This window comes from Pteropus medius, unplaced genomic scaffold (assembly GCF_902729225.1).
Source record: "Pteropus medius unplaced genomic scaffold, Ma_sr-lr_union100, whole genome shotgun sequence".
NCBI classification, from domain to species: Eukaryota; Metazoa; Chordata; class Mammalia; order Chiroptera; family Pteropodidae; genus Pteropus; species Pteropus medius.
This window is the reverse complement of record NW_024344378.1, coordinates 8,823,307-8,849,517: the sequence shown is the minus strand read 5'-3', so window position 1 is coordinate 8,849,517 and position 26,211 is coordinate 8,823,307. Positions and strand designations below refer to the sequence as shown.

The 26,211-nt window shown below is 47.9% G+C and overlaps 1 protein-coding gene across 2 annotated transcripts in view; it reads left to right on the top strand.

The window, feature by feature from the left end:
• The window catches only part of LOC120609053 (pancreatic lipase-related protein 2-like), a 29,246-nt gene extending 4,724 nt beyond the window's left edge, over window positions 1-24,522 (top strand). The window contains exons 1-12 of one of the 2 annotated variants that reach the window (XM_039871098.1): window positions 6,372-6,420; window positions 8,791-8,945; window positions 10,346-10,471; window positions 12,217-12,351; window positions 13,022-13,133; window positions 14,548-14,671; window positions 15,172-15,290; window positions 18,380-18,498; window positions 18,961-19,090; window positions 20,700-20,811; window positions 21,697-21,864; window positions 24,183-24,522. In XM_039871098.1, the coding sequence (XP_039727032.1) occupies window positions 6,372-6,420; window positions 8,791-8,945; window positions 10,346-10,471; window positions 12,217-12,351; window positions 13,022-13,133; window positions 14,548-14,671; window positions 15,172-15,290; window positions 18,380-18,498; window positions 18,961-19,090; window positions 20,700-20,811; window positions 21,697-21,864; window positions 24,183-24,246 (1,413 nt within the window). In that variant the 3' untranslated portion in view covers window positions 24,247-24,522. Of the gene's footprint in view, window positions 1-6,371; window positions 6,421-8,790; window positions 8,946-10,345; window positions 10,472-12,216; window positions 12,352-13,021; window positions 13,134-14,547; window positions 14,672-15,171; window positions 15,291-18,379; window positions 18,499-18,960; window positions 19,091-20,699; window positions 20,812-21,696; window positions 21,865-24,182 lie in introns of those variants that run through there. The other variant, XM_039871099.1, reaches the window with a different exon arrangement.
• Window positions 24,523-26,211: the final 1,689 nt, after the last annotated feature.

The window sequence follows — 26,211 nt, the reverse complement described above, 5'->3', positions numbered from 1 at the left end:
TAAAGAACTCCCTTTTCTATCTTCTGTAACAAACAACTATGTTCATGACGTTTCGGCTGCTCTGACCAAACCTTCGGAAAACTATTGACAAATCCGGGAGCCCTGCCAAGAAGCAAATACAGTCAGGAGAAAATAATAATAATTAATACTTATACATCCACAGGTGCCAGCCACTATGTTAAGTGCTACATATATTAACTCATTTAATCTCATAACAATCATATACAATAGATGCCATTATTATTCCCATTTTATAAATGGGGAAACTGAGGCACAATAAAGGTCAAGTAATTCGCCCAACTTCATGAGTAGTGATTTGGAGCCAAGCTGTCTAGTCCCAGAATCTTGTTCTTATCTACAATACCATACTGTCTTGCCCTTTTTTCCTTCAAACTTGGGAAGAAAAAAGAATATTAAAGAAGAAAGATAAACAAGTAAATGAAAAAAATCTGATGTGGAAAAAAAAATCCTTCCTCAGAAACAAACTATATGTCTTTGCTCATCTGCCCTTCTCTGTCCATGCCACTGGAGTCCTCTTGTAATATCCATCCTTAAGACCCAATGTCCTCCTATTCAATACCCAAGGCCATGGCAATGACCACGTCCAGGTTATGGCACCCTTTTAGTTGGGCAATGCACAGTCTGAGCAACTGTACACCTAGAGGTCTTGCTGGCACCTATAGCTAGGTCCCTTGTCTGTAGCACTGACCATCTATTTTAGGGTTGGATCCTGTAGAAGCTTCTAGGGTACTCCTGAAGAGGTTCAACTCGATCCCTCTGATGCTACCTTTGTGGATGTGATTCACACGGATGCAGCTCCTCTGACCCCATCCTTGGGTGAGGCCCCATGGTGCACAGCTATGAGCATGTGCAATTGTGTTTTACCTAGGAGAGCCTTACATTATAAAATGCTCATTGCTGTTCCAAATATTTCTGGATTTGGGATGGGCCAACTGGTGGGTCACCTTGACTTCTTCCCCAGTGGAGGAGAGGAGATGCCAGGATGCAGGAGGAATGCCTTATGGACCTAGATGGCATCTGAACGTGTGAAGCCAGAGCAGAGTGGGGCATCACCTCCCTGGGGTGAGCAGCACTTTTCCCGTAGCAAATCTTAAAAACAAAAACACCCTCCTCTTTTAAAATATAAAATTCCCCCTCTAGACCTTACTTCTGAAAACTATAGCCATATATCTTTTGTTATATCTAAGCTCTACTGATTTTGTACTTTCTTAAAACATTGACGAGGGTAGTGGGGTCACCAGGCAGGAGTGGAAGCCCCTTGTCACAGTTTTGCCAGGCTCTGGCTCCCGGCCTGGGCCAGGCAGCACTGTGCTGACAAGAGCTCGGTCAGTGGGCTGTAGATTCTGCCAGCACCACCGAACGCCAGCTCTGTGCCAGCGCTGGAATGAGCGGAGAGCAGAAGACTTCAAGGCAGTCCTTGAGGCGTGCACAGCAGGAAGGAGCCCAGGACGTAAATAAGCGCTGCCACGCTGCCCGATAAGTGCAAAAAGCAAGGTACGGCCCAGGACAGAGTGGGGAAGGCTCCGTAGAGCCATTGGTTCTAGGTCCAGGCTTACAGGAAGACATCTGACTGAGACTGCAGGCTGGGAGGCCAGCCAAGAAGAGGAGGCCCCTGAAGATACCCAGGCGAGAGGCAAGAGGACATCAAGAGGGCGGTGAGTGGAACCAAGGCATAAGGGACAGGGTAGGACAGATGGGCCATGGGTGAGAACCTTTCTCCCTGATGGAAGACAGCCTGTCTCACCTACTCTCCAGACTAACAGGTATGGCTGAGGACGTGGGGGAAATAATTTTAAAATAGGGAGGAAACTGAGAACGGTGTGCAGTGCAGACGGAGGCCACCTGAGGAGGCTCCCCAAGGCTGCTGGCCGCACTGTAAGCATTGAGCCGAAGCACTGTCCTGAGCCTCAAGGTGACCTGGGGTGACCCATGTGACCTGAATCTGGACCGCAGGTACAGTGGTGGCTATATGCTCTGTAAGCAGGGGAAACAGCTGATGGAGACCAATTCAGAGTAGGGCCAGACCCCTGCTCTCTCCTCCCATGTCCCTTTACTCGAGTGAATGAATGTCATTTTATCAGATGTGAAGCTGGAGGAAATTGCCAGGAAGGCCAAGAACAGCAGGTTCTAAGATCACTGCCGTGGACCTTGGCTACTTATCAGTGCAGCTATGAAGGCTCCACTTCCTGACACTACCGGGGAATCCAAGCTCAGCTCCATACATCCACGACCCAAGCACACCATCCCGGGAGATGGGGAGTTTGGAGCTCTCTGTGGTTCCTCTGGGGTATACCTGCAGTGTCTATGTGGCCCTGGCCAACTCTGGTCAAATTTCCATTGGCTACGTAGAGTACAGGGACAATGTTCCTAAGTTGGTCACCCTTAACCTGGACCCCTCAACCGTTCAGGACTTCATTGTCTTGGCCGTAAAATGGGAATTAAAAAGGCACTGTATTTCTCAAGCAATTTACAGCTCTAAGAGCTACGATTTGATCCCTGTCATTTCCTCTCAGGATACCTGAGCAGCTAATTCCTTGCTGATGCTCAGCTCTCTCTCATGGTCCTCAACACCTGTCCTCGAGATTCTATTCCCCAGAGGTGTTTGCTCAGCTCATTTCTCATTACCTTAGGTGTTGTCACCTCTGGGCTGATACCTTATTCTCTTTGAAAAGGGAGTTTGGATGGTTTGCTCCTTCAAGGTGACTCTTGCTTGAATAGAAAGATGCCATCCTTTCTCTAGGCTGCAGCTTCCAAAACTTCTTGTAGGAATCCAGATGCAAAAAGGGTCTTTAAAGTAGATTACCTAAACCACCCCTCACCTGGTGCTCAGCTTCAGTTCACCTCTACTCAAGTTGTAATGTCATCCGTGTGCGGCAGGGGGTCGCTCCCCACCAGCAAAGCCCCATTCTGTTTTCCAATGATTCTGACCTTTGGAAAGTTTTCCTTATAGTAAGCAAATCTGCCTCAGTGAATCCTCAAGGGCACAGGTGACCACGACCTGCCCTTGGCATTTAGAACAGAGCCTGGTGACCTGGAAATAACAAGAATCGAACTATAACCCTCCCTTTCTTTCCAACTCTGCCCTCTTGGGGGTGGCTGTTGACCAGGTGAAATGCCACTCAGGTCATAAGTTCCCTGATTCTTTGATTTATCTGGGGCTGCAACTAGGATGATTGGACCCACAGATTATCGGAAGGTACCTTACTAAACCTTCGGCCAAAACTACAAGGCTGCTGTTAGTGTGGGCGGGAAAACCCAAAACCCAAGGACTGCACAATGCAGAACCCTTTCCTAAGGAGGACAGAAACCCTCATCCCAGGAACATGGAATGAGGAAAAGAAGGTGCCCAAGGCCTAGCTAATCCCCCCAGACGGACCACCGGCCTTGATTCACATTCTCTCTCGGGAGGAGGCCAGTGGTTAGCCGTACCTGTTAGGGACCCCACTGGCAAAGAGATGGCCCGCTTAAAGGGCTTATCAATGGTCCGGACTCTTTACAGAGATGTGGACAGGATTAAGAAAACCTACTAGCACTTCCTGAGCCCTAGGCATTAGCAGCACCGGAAGCTCTGACTTCCCTGTCGCCTGAAGCCTGGAGGGAGCTGGGACTGTGGGAGGGAGCTGCTGGCGAGGAGCTGCAATCCTCAGGACAGAAGTGCAGACATTAGCCAACCACGGCATAGAAGGGAAAGAGACTAACCTCTTCCCCTTCCCATCCTCTGATCTCCCAGCTCTGCCTCCCATTGGTTGAACTCAACCAATGGGCCAAGGGCAAGCAGCATAGGGGGGCCACAGAAGCACCTTCCAAGGCACAGAGCACGGAGGAGAAGGCAGGAGAGACCTGGAAGTTATCCAGCTCATCCACCCAGTGAGTCATTAGCTTCCAAGGTCTCATCCTCTCATCCGGCAATGTTTGATCCAACGATGATGAATGTTTACTGATCACCTAGTACTTATCAGGCACTGTGCTCTGGCAGCACAGAAATGACTATACAGACATTGACCCTTCCACCAAGGCAAGGTCTACACAAATAATCACTGAAATATAATTACCAATTGGTATATGTTCCATGGAAGAAAAAATAAGAATGTAAAGGAATGTCTGGTCTCATCTGGGCAGTGAGGAAGGCGTTTTTGAGGATGTGACATTTAAGCTGAGCCCTGGAAGATAACTTCGACTTAGGCAGCGAAAGAGTGATGGTAACATGTTTCAGGAACGGGAAACAGAATATGCAAAGACCCCAAGGTGGGCACTTTCAAGAGACTATACACAGCCAGCCTGAAGTTCAGTGAGCAAGAGAGAGGGACTCAAGGGGAGAGACGGGGAGGAGGCAAGATCCAGGTAACACTGCACCCTAAAGACCAGTGGAGAGAATCTGGGTTTTCCCAAGAGCAATAGGCAGCCACTGGCCCCATGTCATGGGTCTAGGGCTTCCATTCAGACTAATGTTGCCATTCCGGCCTCCTCAGTGGGGTCCTTTATGAGCCTTCAACTTGATCTCCTTCCTCAGCTGCTGGACACCTCCAGGCGCAGTAGTGTGGCAACATTAGGCTTTGACTATTCAGATAAAGGTGACCCCATTCAGGTTTCATCATCCCTTTGCCAGTTCCACAAACCTTGAAGGAGCTGTTTCTCTGCCCTTGAAATCATCAGGAAATGGCTAGCAACCTAAACGTTTCTGGGATTGATCAAAGGGTGGGAGTAGAACGTGGAGCAACTGGAACTCTCACCCAACACCCGGTGGGAGTTAACACAGGTGCCGTCACTTAGGGAAAGTGTTTGGCAGCATCTCCTAAAGCTAAGCAGGCACACACCCCAGGACCCAGCAGTTCTACTCCTGGGGATAAACCTGAGAAGAATTGAGGGCATATGTCCAAAAAAAAAAAAAACATGTACCAGGCTAGAATGTTCCTAGTAGCATCATTCATGAGTCCCAAACTAGAAAGAACCCCCATGTCCATCAATGCAGAATGGATAAACTAGCCATGATCTACTTAAATGGAAATGCTTCAGTGAAAAGAAACCGGCTACTGATACATGTAACAACCCGGATAAACCTCAAAAACGTTGTGTCAAGACACGAAGGAGCACGTGCTGTATAATTCCATTTATCTGCGATTCTAGAACAGACCAAATTAATTTATGGTGATAGAAATCAGAGCATTGTCAAGGGGGTGGTGGTAGAAGCATCATGGAGAAACTTTTGGCTGCTAGAAATGCTTTATATGTTGCACACACAGACAGGAGTATACATTCGTCAAAACTCAATAAACTGTACTGAAGTTTAAACTTAAGATTTATGCACTTTGGTGCATCTAAAGCATACGTCAATTTAAAAAGTGTCAGGGCGGCACACGGCTATTCACCCAGGTTCGCCTCTCAGCAATAAAGAAAATACCTCCACCTTCTTATCTCCAGGTCAAGGTACAGTCGATGCGGCTCAGACATGCTTTTAAAATAGGCTATATCTTTTCTAAACAAAGCTATATTTAAAGTGTTTGTTTTCTTCTTTCGAGCTTCTTGATCACCAGGGCTGCCTTCATTTTTATTCTCTGTCCAGGTTCTTTGGAGGGCGGCTTTCCACTCACCGCACCCCCAAACCAGAGGAGACGTGTGTCTGTATAAACACATCCGCAAGATGGCGAGTCTTTAGACATTTCATGCTTGCACAGCTCAGTAAGACAGGCGTGGGCTCGTGTTTCTGAAGGCGTTTCGAATGGGAGGCACTAGCGCTTGGCGTTTCCCCGTTCTCATGCAGGCAGCACACTCTTTTGGCTCCTGAACCTGTAAATTCAGATTCTCAGGGTCTTTTTCCATCCCCAAAGTCAGATTTCCTTTCCTCAAATCCCGCTTTGTACACAGTCCTGGTCTTGGGCCGAGCCGGCTGCATGTGTTCATGATGACTTAGGATCAAAGCGCATATGAGCGGAGTCCTCTCTGTCCTTCTGTCCTCTCCTCTAGGGAGTCCAAAGGATAAAGCCTGGCTATAAAAGGCCATGACCGACCTGCTGGCTTGCGAGTGGAACTTTGGTGTCGCACAGTAAGTCACGGCCCCCACCCGGGCAGGGAGCTTGGCGGGGCTGGGGCTGTAATGGGCCCAGAAGGAGGGCAGGGAAAGCCACTGCAGTACGGAGGCTCTCAGTCCAGCGTCCAGAGCAGTTGCTGCCCAACTCCCTGTGTGTGGGGAGGCCTCAGCTGCAGGGGCGCCGCCTTGAGCGAGAGCCCCGAGGGGCCCAGGCACTGGGCCTCTGTTTTACTCACTGTCCCGTGTGTGTGCCAGGCCTCCGGGCCCTGTCCGATGCAGTGACTGCCCACGCTGTCTGTGCGGCTCGGTGTTTTCATCCACTCAGATGCCGCCCCCTCAGATCATCGGCCTCCTCCTTTCCGCCGCAGTCAGAGGTGAGAATGCCTTCACCAGCCCCTTAGGGAGAAAGTGACCACGCCTGGGCTGGCCTGTGGGTGATGCTGTTAGAGCCACTATCATCTTAAGTTATAGTACTATCATTATTTCAAGAAAAATATCAGTCGCCACCATTCAGAGAGTGTCGACTATATGGCAAACACAGGGCAACATGCTGGACACAGATGTCCCCTGTAATCCATCGGCAAAGACTCTAGTGGCTGTGACAGGAGCAGCACAGGTGGCAGGCTGCTGGGGCGGACGGGGGAGTGGGCTTTCTTGTCAGGCCCCCAACACCCTCAGTCCCTTGAGTGGGCAAGTACACGTCTGCAGACTAAAGCCACACGGCTGTGTCCCCTGCCAGGCCCGCCAGGCGAGTCCACCCCGCTGCCTACAGCCTTTCACTCCACTCACGCCATCTCTGTCTCTCCAACTCCCACCTGCGCGTCTCCACCGGCCTCCTTCTGCCGGGGCTTTCTTCCGCATCGTGATTCCTCCCTCTCGTCCCCTCGGCTTGTCCCCAGCCCACTCGTGGCCTCTCCTTCCATCTTGACCATGCAGCCACACCCGGCTCCTGACAGCAGGGCCGGGTGAGTCTGCCTGCTCCTCAGGCCTGCCTGACCCCGCTGGGTCTCCATCTGCTGCCTCCTCCCGCCTTACACGCAGGTACTTCCCAAAGATCACTCCTAGGAGCTCTGCTCATCCTCCTCTTCCTCGGGTCTTCCCTCTTGCCCAGCCTCCGCTCCCCCAGCCCCCACACTCCCACTCCTGAGGCCCAGGCAGCTCCACCAGGGCCTCCCACCGGTGATGCCTCTACTCACTGATCCAGGCTCGGGCACCACACTGTCCCCACCTCCACCAGCACGTGTAATTTCCTGATCATCCAATATTAGATAACATGGTACCTCTCCGGGCCCACACCCCTCACTGCCCCACCCAGACCCCCACCTCCCAGGCTCTCCTGCCTCTGAGCCACCTACACGTGCTCCCCAAAACACCTTCATGGAGCACAGGCCCCCAGTCCACTCATCAGCTCAGCACCTTCCAGCACCTCCCCACTATCCACCTAACAGCCCAGGTATCCTAACCTGTCCTCCAAGCCCCTTCACGTACAACCCAAAGCAAGTGTTGCTTCAGCCTTCGGCAGCCCTTCCTCCAAGACCGTCCCTCTTCCTGGAAGGAATTCAGTTCCATCATTATTCCTCTCTGTTAGAGTTCCTCTTTCAGGGCAGAGTTCATACCTGATTTGTCTTCAGGCCTCCTCAGTGTCTAACTTTATCCCCAATTAAACTTCCCCAGTTCAATCCCGGCTCCACCCCTGGCTGTGACTTTGGGCAGCTAAGTTTGTCTCCCTGTGCCTTGGCTTTCCCATCCGTGAAATGGAAGTAGTACTAATTCCCTACTCATGTGGATGTTTTGAGGCTTAAAAGGGATAATACCTGTAAAGGGCTAGTGTGGCATCTGGCATGTTGTAAGCAACAGGTGTTAACTATTACCAGTTTTGAGTGAATGACCAACACTTGGCATCATCAGTTCAGGAGCTGAGGAAGCCTAAGAGAGAAGACCTATGGGTCTGTCCTCTGGGTTTGATTACGTCACCCTCAGTGACCACCTTCTGTGAAAACGTCTATGCTCTGGTAGAGGAAGGATCCTCAGATTTAGATAGGGTTATGTGGGTCATCGGTTGTATATGTTGAGCCCCTGCTATGTATAGCATGATGCAAAAATAAATTAGCCCTGGTCTTAAGAAATTTACCATTTCAAAGAACAACAGGAAAAATCTGAAATGGCAGAGAATAATTTGGGAAAAAAAAATGTGTGTAAAAGGACGTCATGAAGACGTGCGAATTGGACAAACCCCATCAACGGCTCCTGTGTGCATGGTCTGTGTTGGATGTAATGGCAACATCAGGATAAATCAAGTAGCATCCCTGATACAGAATTCGTAGGTACTTGATAAATACTTAATGCTTGGAGAAGACATGTAAAAGGCCATCTGGGAGTTTCCCAGAAGAGGTAGTTTTAAGGCAGAAGCTTCCCAGGAATTCTCAGCCATTCCCCACCTGGCCTGGTGATAGGGGTTAAACAGCATTAAACATGTGGTTTGCAGTGCCCCGCCCAGGCTCTCTGAATCAGAATCTCTGAGAGAGGCCTGACAGTGTGTATATGCGATACACATCTTCACCCCCAGCCCCTGCGTGATTCATGTCACTGTGGAATATGAGGAACACTGTCAGCAATGACAAAATCCAGCATGGGCCTCAGCCGATCCTGTGTCGCACCCTGAGGAGTCCTGCCGTATGGCCGAGATGACATTACTCCTTTTCAGAGCATCACGAGTGTCCCGTTTGTTGTTCTTCCCACCACAGGCAAGGAAATCTGCTATAGACCTCTCGGCTGCTTCTCCGACGAAAAACCATGGGCCGGGATCCTTCAGAGGCCTTTAAAATTATTCCCCTGGGTCCCCAAGGACATTGACACCCACTTTCTTCTATACACCAATGAGAATCTGGACAACTACCAGGTAAGAGCGGGCATGAAATGACTGCGTGGCAGGCGGATTTGGCGCCCACCCCGGAGCCCGCGCACGGTCATCTAAGGGTCTCAGGCTCCCTTCGCATATCCGACGAAATCCATGGAGGCCCAACCCAGAAACTTGCACAGTCCACATCCCTGTGCACGAAACTTCGGGGGCTTCCCAGCATTGGAACTCTGCTCCTGGGAGGAAGCAGGTGTGAGCAGCATTTATGGAGAACCCCAGGCCTGGTGTATCCCCAGGAGGGCCATCTTCCTCCTGTACTAAGAAGTAGAGGGGAAGAAGCCCCTCACGAGCAGGCATAGGGAGAACTTAAATCTTTCCTGAGGAGCTAGGAGCCAGGTAGGGGAGAGGGGCCATTTAACCACAACAGGGAATAGGTGAGGACTCTGGGAGTTAGAAGGCTGGCCAGCTGAAAGCAGGACAGGCTTTCTCCAGGTGCTTAGAAGTGACCAGGAAGAAATTGCTCAAATTGCTCACAATTTCTGTCCCTGACAGTTTAGAGAGCCAGGTGTCTCTACAGATCCCTGAGGTCAGCTATTAGGAGATTCTAGGTGACAAACTTCTCACTCAGAGCCCCTAGCTGGGAGTCTGCTTGGACATGGGGGTTGGGCTGTTTTTATCTTGTGATCCATCTTCAGGCATCACGCTCAGGGGGGCTGGTGGAGGGGGCCTGAACAGCCCCTGGGCATGTAGGAGTCTGTTCTTAGGTCCTGCAAGCTAGAGATGCCCCTCTCGGCGCCCCTGAGCTGCATCTCCCCTCCTGTCTAGTGCCCCATCTGGGGACCTTCGTCTTGTCTGTGCTGGGAACCTCCACCACAATCTGGAGAAGGCTAAAGGCCCCTTCTCAGGATGATGTTTTTAAATGCATAAAATAAAATACATTCGATTACAAAGGAAACCAATTATATTGAAAAAGTTATCAGAACATTAAAAAAGATAACTCCGTGATATAGGAATATATGTGTTACTTACTTTATTATCTCACTAAACAACAAGATCTAGGAGTTGTTCTAATGACTAGTGTTGCTTAAAATATAAATGATGCCTATAAATGATGTGAAGATATCTACAGAAACTATGATGCAACATAAAAATATCCGTGACTTCCATTGGTGACAGAGTGTTGCTAAGAGAATTGTGGCTTGTTGCCCAATTTCATAATTAACAGAAATGCTAGATTTCGGCCAAGGATGAATGAGACTAGGAAGTCCATGACCTTGGACTTTCTGAATTCTATCCTCAAATCTAAGTCAGGAACTCCTGTTCTAGCCCGACCCAACTTCATGGGAGTTGAACCCGTGGTGTCATTCTTGCTAGAACTGGCTCTAACAGGTCTATGGCTTGAAAAAGTCAACATCCAAATTCATCTTTTTTAATTTAACCAGCGGATCTCTGCCACAGACCTAGCCACCACTGAGGCTTCAAACTTCCAACTGGACCGAAAAATGCGCTTCATCATTCATGGCTTCATAGACAAGGGGGAGGAGAGCTGGCTGACAGACATGTGCAAGGTAGGGACCCAGCCGCCTCACCTGGCCACTCCCTGGTGAGACCAGCACCCAGTACACAGATTCAAACCCTGCAGTCTCAATGCCTCAGAGACTGGGAAAGGAAATATTCCAGGAAGAAAAGCCACCTTCCTAAAACACCAAGGAAACCCTGAGCTCTCAGGAACAGCCATTGTCAAGTTCTCCTGTCCACCCCCACCCCCCGCAACTTCTAGCCAGACACCTTCTCCTGAGGCTGAAGATACCCAGAGTCCAGTCAGAAAGTCCCAAAGGAGGAGACTACAGCAAATAAATTACCCAGCATTTGTTTCTGATGGTTTATCTAAAACCCCTATGTGACATTAAAAAAAAAACAAAACACTTAAACTTGACCCTCTAAAGCACCACTATCCAACAGAACTTTCTACGATGGTTATAATATCTGCAGTGTCTGAATCAAGAGTCACTGTGCTTATTGATCATTTGCAATGTGTCTAGTGAGTCAAAGAACTGAATTTTTAATTTTATTTAATTTTCATTTATAAATAGCCCCATGTACTAGTGATCACATCATTGGACAGCACTGCTCTACTTTATCACGAATATTAGTGATGAGTTAGTATTCGTAACAACCATTTCCCGAACCTGGCACTGTGATAATCGTGTCACAGTCTGCCCCTTTAATCCCCCCAGAAATATTGCAAGGAAGATATAGTTATTGTTCCCATTTTATAGTGGGGAAACGAAGGCACAAAGAAGTTCAATACTTGCCCAAAGTTAGATCCAGAGGTGAAATGCAAAACCAGGTCTTCTGTCACGAGACACCACAATTCATGGCTCCACAGATTCACCTGTGAGAGGTAGCCATGGGCACTGCTCGTAGCTTAGTCTGCACTCAGACAAACCTCCAGCAGCTTCCGCCCAAGGGTTCTCTGCTCTTTTTAGGTTGGGGTCCCAGAAGAAGGCTGTGTGGGCCTGGAGCTGGGAGAGTCGGGGGGATGCGGTCCATCATGATGCCCTGGCCTCCTGCTAACTTGTCCCCACCTCAGCCCAAGGTGCAGTCCAGGGCATGCCAACAGGGACACAAGATATGGAGTGACCCTTTCTGACATGTACTTTTCCCTCTCAGGGGACCAGTATCTGTGCATGGGCAGTAGACTGTGGTCATACCACATAATATAAAAGGTGCATGTATTTGGGAGAGTTGTAGCCTCCCTCAGTCTAAATTGTATCTTATTAGATTTGTCCCTCAATACCTTATATCTCCCACCTATGCATTGCCGGGAACATAAAAGCAACTTCCCTGTGTCTAGTACAAGGGTCAGCAAACTTTTCCTATAAATGACCAGGTAGTAAATATTCTAGTATTTTGGAGCTATATGGTTTCAACTCAACTCTGTTGCAGCTTAAAAGCAGAGACAGACAATATGTAAACAAATGGACATGGCTGTGTTCCAATAAAACTTTATTTATAAAAGCAGGTGGATTTGGCCCTCAGTTTGCTAAACCCTGATCTAATAAGTGATCTTTTTGCCCTGGCTGAGTCAATAACCATCTGTGAGACCTTAGACAAGTCATTTACTCCATTCCAGGCCTCAGTGGCCATATCAGTGTCCATACCCAGTTCACAGTGAGGATTAGGACAAATGGGAGGAGTATGAAAGCTCTGACACAAACTAGATGCTTGACGGCTGGGAATTCCTGTCTCCGGAGTATGCAGCCCGTGCTTGCTAATAAGTTGGTTCCTCCCTCTTGTTTTTCTTCCCCAGAAAATGTTTAAAGTGGAACAAGTGAATTGCATTTGTGTAGATTGGAGACACGGGGCCCAGGTGCAATACACACAAGCCGTCCACAACATTCGGGTTGTGGGAGCGGAGATAGCTTTCTTGCTACAAGGACTGTCGGTAAAACCCTGCCTGGGCCACATCCTGTCGGGAGGAGGCAGAGAGAGGGACAGGCAAGCACCCTGGTGCACTCAGAGGCAGAGGCGGCCTGGGGACCCGTGGGCAGCAGTCAGGCCTGGAAGCCTGGCAGCCCGCGACAGGCCTTTTCTAAGGCGAAGCTGTAACCTTCCTCCCTCCCGCAGTGTCCTGAAGATCCCCAGCTGTGACGCCTTGGGCAAATTAACTTATTTGAGCCTCAGTTTCCCCCTTTTGAAATTAGCCTTCCTTGCAGGCTGTTCTGGAAATTTGAGAGCAGGCTGTGCTGCCCAGCAGTTCTCAGCCCAAAAGATGAGTCTTCATTCTCAGACAGCCCGTGAGGGAAGGCCCCTTCTGCAAGGTCTATTCAAGCCCAGGCCCTGCCAGGGATGAGGAGAGGGAGGCCCGCGGTGGGGCGTGAATGGCAGCAGGCTGCTCACACCAGTCCCGGCTAAGGCGGCCTGCAGTTGACAGGGTGGCCGCTGGTCAGCACTGTTGGCCCGCGCACCAACCAGCCCGCGGGACTCGGGGAATGTGACCGCCGGGACGCACGATCGCGTTGTCCTAGGCGGTCTTGGAGCCCGCGTTGTGCCTCCGGGGTCCATCCCCACTCCACGCCCCTGCCTGGGGGACCTGACGCGCCATCCTTCCGCAGACTGAGCTGGGCTACAGCCTCGAGAACGCGCAGCTCATCGGCCACAGCCTGGGCGCGCACGCGGCCGCCGAAGCGGGCAGGAGGCTGGGGGGCCGCGTGGGCAGGATCACAGGTAGGGGGCGCGGGGGTCGGGTCTGGGTTCCGGCGGGGAAGCTCAGACCTGTGCACTTCCCACCGCCAAGGGCGCCCCTACTGGTTCTCCGGGAACTGATTTTAGGTGGTGCCCCGACTTAAATGAAAAAATAATCGCCCATATATTTTCATGTATATTAGAAAACATATGATTATAAAGACATTAAACCCATGAATTCAGGATTATTATTGCTAGAGTATGGCTGAGCAAAAAAAAAGGTAAAATTTTTTACATTGATTCATCAGTTTCACAAGTACTTATTGGTTGTCTTTGCTGTGCCAGGCACAGGCAGAAAATGAAAGTGGCTAGCTGAGACCTGCCACAGGAGGTGCTCAGTCAATACCGAACAAATGATGAGTGAGTGAATGAATGAATGAACGAATGATTAGGCAAAACAAGACGTAGACAGAGACAACTACTTATTTTGTGCAGCCAAATCAGTGTGTAACTCGGGCGAACAGTTCGACATTTAATGAATGTCCCCGTGGCCCAGGGCGAAGGATAGGGGATAATAGTTCATGTTAGTGGAGAATTTTCAGCTTGTAAAATCCTTTCTCTTACATCTTTTCATGAGATTTCTCACAATAACCCCATAAGGTAGGTTGTTCTTCATCCTACTTTCCAGATGAGGAAACTGAAGCTCAGGGGGGACAGTCACTTGACCTTGCATAGAACCAGGGCTAGAATACAGGTCACTGGGTCCTGGGTGCCACGCTCCTACCACCCTCCGCTTCTCTTTGAAGATGAACTAGGCCCAGCCCCTGCTTCAGGGAATGAAATGCAGTCTCGCCAGGAGGCAGACAACAAAGCAGGCAAATAAAATTCAAAGCAGAATTGATAAATGCAAAATAATCCTATACAACTAGTATGGAATGGACTGAGAAAGGCGAGGTTAAATTTTTCGCGAGGAGGTGGTGCCTGAGTCGGGTCTCGGAGGGGAACTATTTTTAGATTAGGGGAGATTGAGGGGAAGTGAGCCACAGCCTGGGGACAGCATAAGCAAAAACACAGAGGAATAGACAGTGCGGGGTTCTGGGACTGGAGGCAGCTGCCTGAGGCCAAGGAGCTTGCAGTGGTGGAGAGCAGTGGCCAAATAGTAACCCGCGAGAGGAAAAGAAGGAAAAGGGAGATGAGGGGTCAAGGGCACCACCGAGATCCTCCAGGGACCTAGGCCCTGGGCGTTTCTGGATGTCCTTGGACTTGCAGCCTCTCTGTTCCAGCCTCTCCCAAGCGTACCAGAAACCATATTCAACCGTATTCCCAAGCATACCTAAACCATGGCTACTGGGCTATGGGGCCATTTGCTCAGGAATCCCCATGCTTTTGTGGGTACAGGGTTTAGATCCTGGTTTGTTTAAGAATATGGCCTCGTTGTTCACTTCCCCCCTTTCAGGACTGGATCCGGCAGAGCCATGCTTCCAGGGCACACCTGAGGAGGTTCGGCTGGACCCATCTGATGCCACGTTTGTGGATGTGATCCACACAGACTCTGCTCCCATAGTCCCTTTCCTAGGTAAGTTTCCTACTCTACCTCAATGACCAGCTATGACTGATGACAGTGGGTCCAGGTATTCCCCCCCCACACACACACTTTCTGAAGGGATGGCATTCAAAATGATCACCACAGGAATAGCTTGGGCACCAACCACTTGAAATGGATGCATCACAAATAAACAGCCAGTCCAGTGCCAGGGGTATCAGCCTATGGCCCCAGATAGGCCAAAAAGACTTCTCTAGCTCATGAAAGATTGTTGCTCAGTCTTCAAACCCTGTGCCCTTCCCTAGTCTGTTAATATTCAGAATGTCGGATATATTTACTATTGATGCTTGACTGTACTTGCGAAATTCAGAGTTAATCTTTGAATATTTTTCTTACTTCTTTTGTCAAAGCGTTGCTTATGGTTTGTTCCACTGGAGGCTCTTGCTCCGGTTGGAAGAAGTTGAACACGTTGTGTGGCCACAACCTCACTTTGGGACCACTTACCTCCCCCCTCACCTTTATTTCCAATGTTTGAAGTTTTGGAATGAGCCAAAAGGTGGGCCATCTGGATTTCTATCCAAACGGAGGAAAGCAAATGCCTGGCTGTCAGAAAAATATCCTTTCAACCATCGTTGATGTGAACGGACTATGGGAAGGTACGTAAATTAGAAAAAGCAAGACAGCGACTGCTCTGCTTGGGGGGGAATCCGAATGTGTGGTCTGTCTTCATAGTACTGAATGTGTCACCGCTTACGCTGTGCTCAGTCTGTCCCAGGCGTTTTCACACCAGTGTCATGAGAGAGTTACTCTGACGAGCCCCATTTTACACTTGAGGAAACTGGGTCAGAAGAGTTCAAAAATTTGCCCAGTTATACTGAAGCATGATTTCTGGCTGCAAAGCCCCAACCTCATGCCCCAGCCTGCACCATCTCCGCCCTTATTAGGATGCTGAGACGTAAGCTGGGCAGGCACATCGGTGAACTCCCAGCTCTGGCTCTGCCCCACCCTAGCCTGGCTTCAGTTCTTGCTCCTTGGAGGGCATAAGCAAAGATTTGAAGGGCTTCGACTTCCTTGCCCTTTGCTATTATCAGATACGGGGACTGAGAAGGGACTGAGCTGGAGAGAAGACCAGTGGGGTGTGCTCTGTGAGCTTGGGGAGCGCGTGCGTAGAGGCAGAGACCTGAAGGTCCAGGGGAACGAGATATGCGTGTGTCAATGTAAAAATGTCCAAACCTGCAGAGAATTTGTATGAGTTTATTTGAACCAAACTGCCAACAATTGCCGGGAAGCAAAATCTCAACAGATTGAGAAAATGCTCCAGAGAATGGTAGTTTTGCAGCTTGTTTTATGCATTAGAATCAAAGGAGGAGAGGTAAGGAGGGTTACATGAAATCCGTTGGTGGTAGATTAAGGGGGCAGAAGAAAGCAAAGTGGGGAGCGTGCATCTCTAGGATCGGATAAAGAATAGAAAAGAAAGATACATACTTCTTTTACACTGGCGAGTACAAGATACTTCATAATTAACATGCACAACACCCAGAGATGGTTTGCGGGGAATAATATAGTAATGAAGGTTCCGTGGTCTTGTGCGCTGGTGCCAGAAGTCGTGCCCTGAGGGGTCTGCAAAAGGAGATTACTGTGACATTTCAAAGCTATGTGATCTTAGATGGGCATAGACAAGAGACAGGTTCACTTACCATAAGGACTGACCTTTGCTGAGGACGCCAGAGGCCTAGGACATGACTGCCCACTACGACCTGCTTGTAGTTAGGGATTTTTATTTTCAGACCACCCTATGTAGTTACTTCTGATCTCTGAGTTTGTAAGGCCGGTCATGCAGGCCTCCCCTGAGCTTGTCAGGTTTAGTATGTGGCCCCTTTTTGTCCACATGGGTGTCTCCGTTTATCTGAGACAGAGGCTGTGCCCCTAAAGCACCATCTCCGTTAGCTGCCCTTGTTCTGGCCCTTGCTCCATTCCTGTTGCCCCAGCCCTAAGACCAGGCTTCGCTCTTCTCACTGAAGGTGGAGGCTTTGAGTCTGTGATCATCTCATTTTAGTGTTTATGTCTCTGAGCTGCGAGGTCCCTGAGGCCAGAGACTGTGTCCTGAGCATCCCAGATACCCCAACACCCTGCTCAAGGCCTGGCCCAAAGCAAGTACTCAGTACAGTCCATTAAATTGAGTTGAGCGACCCTCTGTGGCATTTTAATATTCTATGTGTTGACTGTGAAAGAACAGAGTCGATAAAGCAACAGCCAACGTGCAGTAAATGGAGCCTTTGACCTCCTCTCCACTTGGCATCAGGTAACCCCCGCGAAGATGCGGCTGTCCTGCTCGCCGAAGGAACACCAGAGTCACAATGAGAGCTGCCCCCTCCCAGAAGTGACGAGCAGGGCACACATAATAGAAGGGAGCCCAGGTTTAATTAAAGAGGCAATTTAGAGTGAACAAGCCCTTGCACACTGGAGTGTGCTGCTATTGTGTGGGGCTCCCGGTCGCCCCGGCGCTGGGCACTGAGGAACAATTAAATCCTCTTGCTCCTCTATTATGGGATCCCTGGGCAGCAATTTTGGATGAAAGAAACAATTAAGTTTGAAACAGGTTGTGTTGTCTGGTAATGAGCATTGGCGTAGGGCAGGGAACCGGCTTCAGCTGGAAGTCTCCGGGCGGTGGGGCAGGCGGAGCTGGGGGCTGTGGAAGGCTAATCCCCCCAGCACAAAGGGGACTGTTCCGTTCTCCATGGGTGGTTGATAAAGCTCCCCAGACCCCCCAGAAATGGTCCCCAGGTATGTCTGGGGTCACTGTGGGTCACTCCATGGAAAGTTTTATACCAAGCAGCTAGAGAAATGAGAAAACAATTTTGCAAACACGGAGACTTTGGTTTAAAGAAAAAGATGGTCAATAAAATACAGTGAGAGAGTGGCCACAGGCCACAGTGATCTCGGTCTCCACTGCTCTTACCTTGTGCCTGGAATAGTGAGGAGTGGGGTTTCTCGGCCTGGGGCCCGTCGGCACAGAAAAGCTTGGTTTAAGTGAAAGGCCTGTCCAGTGTGGTTTAGAGTTCTCAAACTGCGGGATGCCCTCAGGTGGGATGCCACTCAGAGTGCCATGTGATTGGCCTTCACAGTGACTGGTTTCAGAATGGTTGAACTGCTATCATTTAAGTATGGAAGCATTTTCATGTAAAGGTCAAGATGCTGGCTTCTCATGAAAAATCAGAAGACAAGCAATCCGGGCCTTTAACATTCAAAGACTGGCCGATCTGTGTAAGATCCCCTTTCAAAGCTATTGCTATTTTCTCTTTCTCCTCTCTCCTCTCCTCTCCTCGCCTCTCCTCTCTCTTTCTATATGTATTTGTTTCTCGTTCCCCACCCCCAGGCCTCCAACCCTCGTCATCTATTTATGTTAGATGCCTGGCCCCTGGAGGATTGGACAAACGTGCTTGTGAGCACTTGTCGCTCCCCAGCGCTTGCCAGGCCCTAAGGAGGCCCTCACCAGCAAATGGCCACAGTGAGAGGTAGAGGGAAGTGACTCTAGCCAAACACCATTACTAAACCATTCCCCAAATTTCTTACTTGCCTCAAAGTAAGTCAACATCGATGACAGAAAGTTTGAATTGTGACCAAGGTGTTCAGGAATGCCCACGTCTACATGCAAAGTGTAGAGGTGCTTCCTTACTTAGTCAGGATGGTTCAGGCTTCAAAAGTGAAGTGCCTCTGTGAACAGCCATGGCCTCTGCTTTCTCAGGCACCCGAGACTTTGCAGCTTGCAATCACTTGAGGAGCTACAAGTACTACTCAAGCAGCATCCTCAACCCCGACGGCTTCCTGGGCTACCCGTGTGCCTCCTACAACAAGTTTCAGGAGGTAAGTCATACCAGCGGCCCGGGAAAGATGTTGGTGGCAGCTCTGTTGTTGGTTTTGTCCCCAAGGCTTGGAACAGAACAGAAATGTAACTCTACATCGAATGAGAGGAGGTACTGGAAATACTGAGCCTCACAGAGGCTTCTTCCTCCAGGGAGCAGGGTCGGCAGGAGGGGTCAGCACAGACCTGACTGTGCTGGGCCTTCCCTAGATACTCAACTTTTCATTCTGGAAAATTCCCAATAGATACATGTATGCATGGGTCAATGGATGGAGGGTAGGGTGGATAGGTGAATGGAAGGATGGGCAGGTGGATGAGAGGCCAGATGAAGGATGGATGGATGGATGGATGGATGGATGGATGGATGGATGGATGATAGATAGGAAGATGAATTGATTAATTGAGTGCATGAGTGAGTGAGTGCTTGAGTCAAAGGCCTACTACCCACATTTTTTTCCCACTAGAATAGCTGTTTTCCTTGCCCAGAGGAAGGATGCCCCAAAATGGGGCACTATGCTGACCAGTTTCGAGGGAACACCAGTGCTATGGGACTAACGTTTTTCCTGAACACAGGAGAGAGTGGTAACTTTACTCGTAAGTTTTCATTTTACCCATTTAAAAGTTGAAAATAATTTTAAAAGGTATATCAACCTTATTAGTTAGGAGCCTTGGTAGCAACTGACAGAAACGCAACTCCAACCAGCTTAAGCTATGATAGAAGGACAGTAGAATGGCATTTGTCTTGGGCCTCACTTTCACCCCTTTAGCTAATAATCCCGATCAGTAGATTGAGTCCAGTGATCGGCCCAGGCCGAGTCACATGTCCATCCACTCCTGTGGCAGGAAGGCTGGGTCCATTAACAGAAGAAGAGGGAGAGCAAAGTGGGACAAAGTCACTGTAACTCAAGAAGTCCCCCTGTATACACACACACACACACACACACACACACACACACACACACACACACAAGCATACTACGTTTTTGTTACTATTTTGCCCAGCTTCCATTTAAAAAGCACGAGATAGTAAAATCATCAAGATTCCCTTGTAATAAGGAATATTACATGGCAGCTAGATAGAAGAACAGTTACTTTCCAAGGGAGTTTTAAATTTAAAAAAGATTTATGTAGCACTTTACAAAACACTTTTTACACACAGTAGTTCATGTAATCCTCACAATACTGACCATGAAAGATAACAGCTTGGCAGTATCTAGAAAGTCTGACATGCATATTCCTGCCTCCTGCTCTCCCACGCAGAACCCACCAGAAAGCCAGCAGCAAGGATCCCCAGTAGGGGCGGCCTTCCAGAACGCAGGGCAGGACAGAGAGGGGTGACGAATTAGTCTGGGGTAGGGATCGGTGGAGAGGATAGAGAATAGCATTGTATACTATTTACTGAAGGGGGCTGGGGTGGGGGTGGGGGAGTTAAAATCTCTTACATACGTGCGGGCGCACATGTGTGTAAATGTTCAGAGAAAGCTCTAGATCTGGGTTTCTCAACCTCAGCTCCGTTGACATTTTGGAGCTGGATAATTCCTTGTCGAGAGGGGCGGTCCTTCGCACTGGAGTATTTAGCAAACCCATGGCTTCTACACACTAGATGCCAGTAGCGCTCCACCCACCCAGTCCATTCTCCTGGTGTGTCAGTCAATAATGTCTCCAGACAGTGCCAAATGTCCCCAAGGGGCAAAATCACCCCTGGACTTTATTAAGTATAGAGACCAAACTGCTTACCTCAGGGAAGAATCTGGGTTGAGGACAGGTAGATGGGGTGCCGTCCACTGCAGGTGAAAAGAGCAAAAAATCAATATCAAAAAAGAGAGTAGTAGGTGATTTACCCAAATCACCCAAATGTTGGAGCCACAAACACCTCCGCCTCCCTGCGGCCTTTCTGGCGTAGTGGCATGTACTGAGGACACGGGGGTGTAGTAACCGGCCTCCCTTCATCCATCAGAGCCCATGCATTGCTGTCCAAGCAAGAGACTGTGCCAAACTATAATATTTACTTCCCCTTGAGTCCCTCACCCCCGCTGAGAATCTGAATTTCTGGGACTCCAGCTTCATCGAAGGAAACTATTGGTCATATTTTCCCTTACCTCGCACCCATGGGGGATTCAGAGCTGGGAACAAGAATGCTTCCATGGAGTCATTTTTTTTTTTCAACAAGATGACTTGGAACCGATTGTATTTCTTTGGACAGGTTGGAGATATAGGGTGTCGGTCACCCTGGCTGGCAAAGAGAAAGTGAGTGGGTCCATCAGGATCGCTTTGTATGGAAGCAATGGAAACTCAAAACAATATAAAATTTTCAAGTAAGTTTGATAGTACAGTGAAATGACCCTACCTTCCATAATAGATGGTTCGTGAAAGATTGGGTATACGCTGTTTTATAAATCTAGCCCTCTATTATACAGAACCATTGAATCCTAGAATGTCAGAGCCAGAAGGAAGTCTCAGCATCTAGCTCAAGTCACCCCCATTTTACATATAAGAAGAGTGAAGCCCAGAGAGGATGAACTTCGCTATTTACAATGAAACGTGCTAACTCTTTTTGGGATGTCGCTCATTACTTCTAGACTACGTAGGTTTTATGAATATCAAATTCTTCTTAGACAAGGCACATTTATATGGCAACTCATTCCCCTCCAGCGTATACTCTCTGTCCCCCGACACAGGCTACACGTGAAGCCTGAGACCAGCTTGTTCTTGCTGTGGTAGCCTCAGCACCTAGCTTTTGCTGGGCATATGTGGTGCTTGGTATGTATGAGTCGAGTGAATGCCTAACCATGCATGCTGTAAAATTAGACTCTGTTTTTTGCACCAACTTTTGCATAATTTTCATGTTAAAGTTTGGTGACAACTTCGATGCTACATATGAGACCTCACAAATGACTTCTGCCGAACCACATGCATCTTTAAACATGCATTGCGTTAATTAGTCCTGCAGTGAATTTATAGGGTTAATACGCCACCCCAAGTATTTGACTTTTCTCTAGAAACAAACTAAGACGGTAGAAATCGAGAGTCCAATATCTTTTTTTTAAAGGTGTGTTCTTCACCCCTGGACATGTGTGACATTTTTGAGGTATTTGCCAAAAACCAACAATAGCAGCCATTGTCTGGAGAAACAAGAGATTGCTACTGTCCTATGTATTCATATATCCAACTGACACAACATTTTATGTCTGTGTTTTCAGAGGATCCCTCAAACCAGATGCAAGTCATATGCTTGTCATTGATGTTGACCTCAATGTTGGAAAAATCCAGGAGGTTAAGTTCCTCTGGAACAAACACGTGATAAATCTCTTCCGGCCCAAACTGGGGGCTTCTCACATCACAGTGCAAAGTGGTGAAGATGGGACAGAGTGCGTATCTTTCATTCTATCTAAGTCTTATTTCCTATATTTACCTATTGATCTATCTGTGCACACATACATACATACAAATGCCTACCCACCCGTTTGGTACCCATTTACCCATCCACTCAGTCATCCCTTTCTGTCCATCCACTTAACCACTTACCTATCCACTTATCCATCTATCCAGCCAGCCATCCAGCCATTCATCTACCCAACTATTCATCTCAATTCTCCACCTATCCACCTGATTTACTCTGAAAAATCAAATATTGTTTTCCTTAAGCCAAGTTCAACTTGGCAGGACCAAGACATCAGTTGTAAGGCAGAAATTCGAGAAACAGGAAAATAATGAGACTGTTTTATCTGAAACAATAAGGAATAGACCTGGACAGTACTTGCATGAAAGCTCTGAGTTAATTTCAGGTGGCACGCATTTATTAATATAAATTGATTCGTTTGGAGTCTGTGGCATGAGAGGAATATAGACTGCGTTGGGATCTAGTTCACAGTGGCAAGCTGTTCTCTTTCTCAGGAAGTAGAATCTAGCTCGGTAAGAGTTGGAAGAGAACATGACTGTGTTTAAAATATAGAGAGAAAGAATGCCACCTTAAAAGAGAATAATAGAAAATAATAGGACGTTAGCCTCTGAAGAAAACTTAGATATTACCTTTCAATGGCTCTCATTTTAAGATGAAGAAAGTGAGATTCATAGAGTCATGTAACTTGTCTAAAACCACATAGGGAAGCTAGAGGGAAGAATACTGGACTTCAAAATGTTTTCAAAAACACATACCAAGATTTTGCTCAGCTGCATGACTTAACTGTCCTGACGGTAATATTCTTAATTCCTGGGCGTGTCACTGGAAGGATCAGATGTCACTGTGATGGTGCCATTATTTTGTATATTTAAGAGTAGAACTCAAGCGTGAAACACAACCAGGATTTGCCCCCAGTCTTCTGAGGGCCAGTTCAAGTCCCCTTTCCACTGTGCCCACCCAGCTCATACAGCCAGACGTAGAGCTGAGGAATCCTTAGGACCCGGCTGTGGAATGCGCTGTGGAACTGTCTGGATTTTATAGTATTTAGGCAGGGGCGGGGGTGGAGTTATTGTTTTCAAGTACAGTACAGCTCACACACTGTATATCCCAAACACCAAAGTCTCCATCCTGCATAAGGGCTCCCTTGTCAAGGAGTTACATTCTGAGGCTGAGTCCTGAGGGAGGCCTGTCTGGCCAATTATCCTCTTTTAGCCAAAGACGCCTACTAGAAAAGGAGGAGGCCAGAGTGTTCTGCATCTCATAGCTGAGTGCCCCAACCTGACCAGGCATTACCCTCTTAGGAGTGACATACTTCCATAATCTTTTTCTTTCACCATCTTTAGTGAGATATCGTTTCTGTATCATTTATTCACCCGTTTAAAGTGTACAATCCAATGACTTTCAGTATTGACAGAGTTGTACAATCATCACCCCAGTCAATCTTAGAAAAAAAGAAACCCCACACCCATTAGCCATCACCCACTAATTCCCTGATCCCTTTTCTCCAGCCCTAGGCAACCACTAATCTACTTTCTGTCTCCATAGATGTTCTTATTCTGAACATTTCATACAATATACAGTCCTTTTGACTGGTTCTTTCACGTAGCATCATGTTTCCAAGGTTCATCCACGTTGTAGCATGTATCAGGACTGCATTCCTTTTTATTACCAAATAATATTCTATTACATAGTGTAACACGTTTTACGCATTTATCAATTGATGGACATTTGGGTTATTGGTGCTATTATGATTAATGCTGCTATGAACATTTATGTACAAGTTTGTGGTGGACATATATGTTTATTCTTCTTGGGTATGTACCTAGGAGCGGAATTGCTAGGTTACGTGATAACTCTATATTTAAGCTTTAGGAGAGCTGCCAGACTGTTTTCCAAAGTGACCGCCACATTTTCCATTCCCAGAAGCAGCGTGTGAGAAACCCTCCAGGAACTTAACTTGATGGGGAAAGTCCCGTCTGAGCAGGCGGGGGCACCTCTGGGCCCTCAAGTCATTGCCAGGCCTAAAGCTGCAGGCTCATGGGAGACCCCTTGGTTTTGTATATATTTAGTCTGATGCAGCTGATTCCAGCTTGTTAAAAGGCCACAGGAAAGGAGGCTGTTCTTTGAGTGGTTTTGCTTAGAAAGAATCACTTGGACTCTGCCTGGAGGAGCAGAGCCTTTCAAAGAGATCTGAATTCCAGGCAGTCGGTTCAATGCTGTTTACTCATCGAGGTCCCAGTTCCACAAGCTAAACGAGCCTCATGCTGAAAACGTCCTCCTCCACAGGTATAATTTTTGTAGCAGTGACACCGTGCGAGAAGATGTTTTCCAATCTCTTTACCCTTGTTAAAAATGTGGTACTCTCTTGTATCTTTGGGGCAATAAATTTTCAATGTCCTCGGGTTGTTGTTGAGGTATTGGTTTGACATTCTCCATCTTCTGGAGTCACATTTCAGAGATTATTTTTTGGGACTGGAGCCAAGTTGGCTACAGGTAATGCCTGATCCTTCCACTGGGCCACCATCTCGCTGAGGGCACTTCGTATGGCCTGTTCTAATGTATTTTACTTCCTTAGACAATGAAGTTCTGTCCTATTTGAAAAGATCATCATTATTTTCACGTGCTGCCTACCCAGCTTTTACCATCCTAGGGTAGGAATATATACATATATGTGTATCTACATATACATGTGTGTGTACCTATCTCACACTCTTGCCCCACCTCTGCCGTTTTTTTTTCCCCCACACAAATGGTAGCCCGCAATACACACCATTCTTATCCAGCTTTTTGCCCTATCCATAACGTGGATATTATTCTCTAATGGTACAAGCTTCTTCATTCCTCATAGGGCTTTACAGAGTCCACTGAGGAATGCATGGGTATGGTTGTCTTTGCTGATGGACATATAAGTAGATGGTCTCCCAAATTTTCCTACTGCAAATATGCACACACCTAATATCCTTTTATGACATATGTGGAGTGTGGTCCTTCTAGCCTGGCCTCCTGCCCAAGCTCGGCCTCCCACAAGCCCCCAGCTGATCTGCCCACTTGTTCCCACTCCCTTGTGAGTAAACAAGCTGGTGTCAGGTAGAGGGTGTCATTTTCAGGGTAAGGGGATAATGGTGCAGGGTTGGCCCGTTGCGCTGGAGTAGGACCATTCACTGTTTAATTCTTAGAATCCAGAAGGAGTTTCATTGAGCAATTCCATGAATGGCATCATGACAGCAGTGGTTGGTGCTTAAAGGAAGTGATTCATCCACCGAGATCCCGAAAATGAGGCAGAAAGAGCTTTCCTTTCCCTTTACGGGGACGTCTCTAATTGATAGCGGAACGGGAGTGCTTGAGCGCAATACCTTGGTATTTTTCTTTCATTCTCTTTTTTTTCTTTGTATTTTCTAAAATTCTTTTCCCTGAAGTGTGAGGCAGCATTTAAAATTTTGGCCTGGTGCAGGAAAATAGGTCTTTGTCTGAGACCTTTGAGACTTCCTAGATCTCAATAAAACTGTAGATTATAAGACAGAGGTTCTCAGCCCCAGCTGTGTATCAGAATTGACTGGGGAGTTTTCGCAGGAAGCCCCATGTCCTGGCCGACCCCTAGAACAATCAGAATCTCTGGGGCGGGGCCCAGCACCAGTCTTTTAAAAACTCCCCAGGGGGTAGACAGCCAGGGCCGAGAACCAACCCTGTGTTTCCTTCCAAGAGTTTCTAATGACACGTTATAATCTTTACTCTTATTAATTCTCATAGTGTAATATAGGTCTCTGCAGGGAGGCAAAGCTGGCATTGAATCCCAGCTTCCTCTCTTTCTACCTGTGCTACCTGGGTTGGCTACTTCACTTCCCTGACCTCAACACTTAACTGAGAATAATAATGGCCCTCCTGCAGAGAATGGCTGTGACAATCAAATAAGATAAAGAGTGCCAAGCACTTGATACAGCGCCCGGCACATGACGAACAGCCAATAAATGAAGCGGGAAGGCAGGCAGGCCTGAGTTACTCTTTACAAGTAACAGAGACACCAACAACCAAGATTAAAGACAAGCACGGCCTCAAAAAAGGAATTCGAAGTGGACTCAACAAAAGATTAGTATTCAGAATACACGAAAGGAAGGACAACCCAATAGAAAAATGGACAAAGGGACATGAGCAGGCAAAGCACAAAGAGGAAACTGAACGATAAATGTTTGAGATTCGCCTTCACTAGTAATCGGGGAAGTATAAACAAAAGCAGCAATATGACATTCACATCCATCAGATTGTCCAAAATATAACTTTAGCAATGAAAAAGAACAAACTAGAGCCCGTGTGTATCATG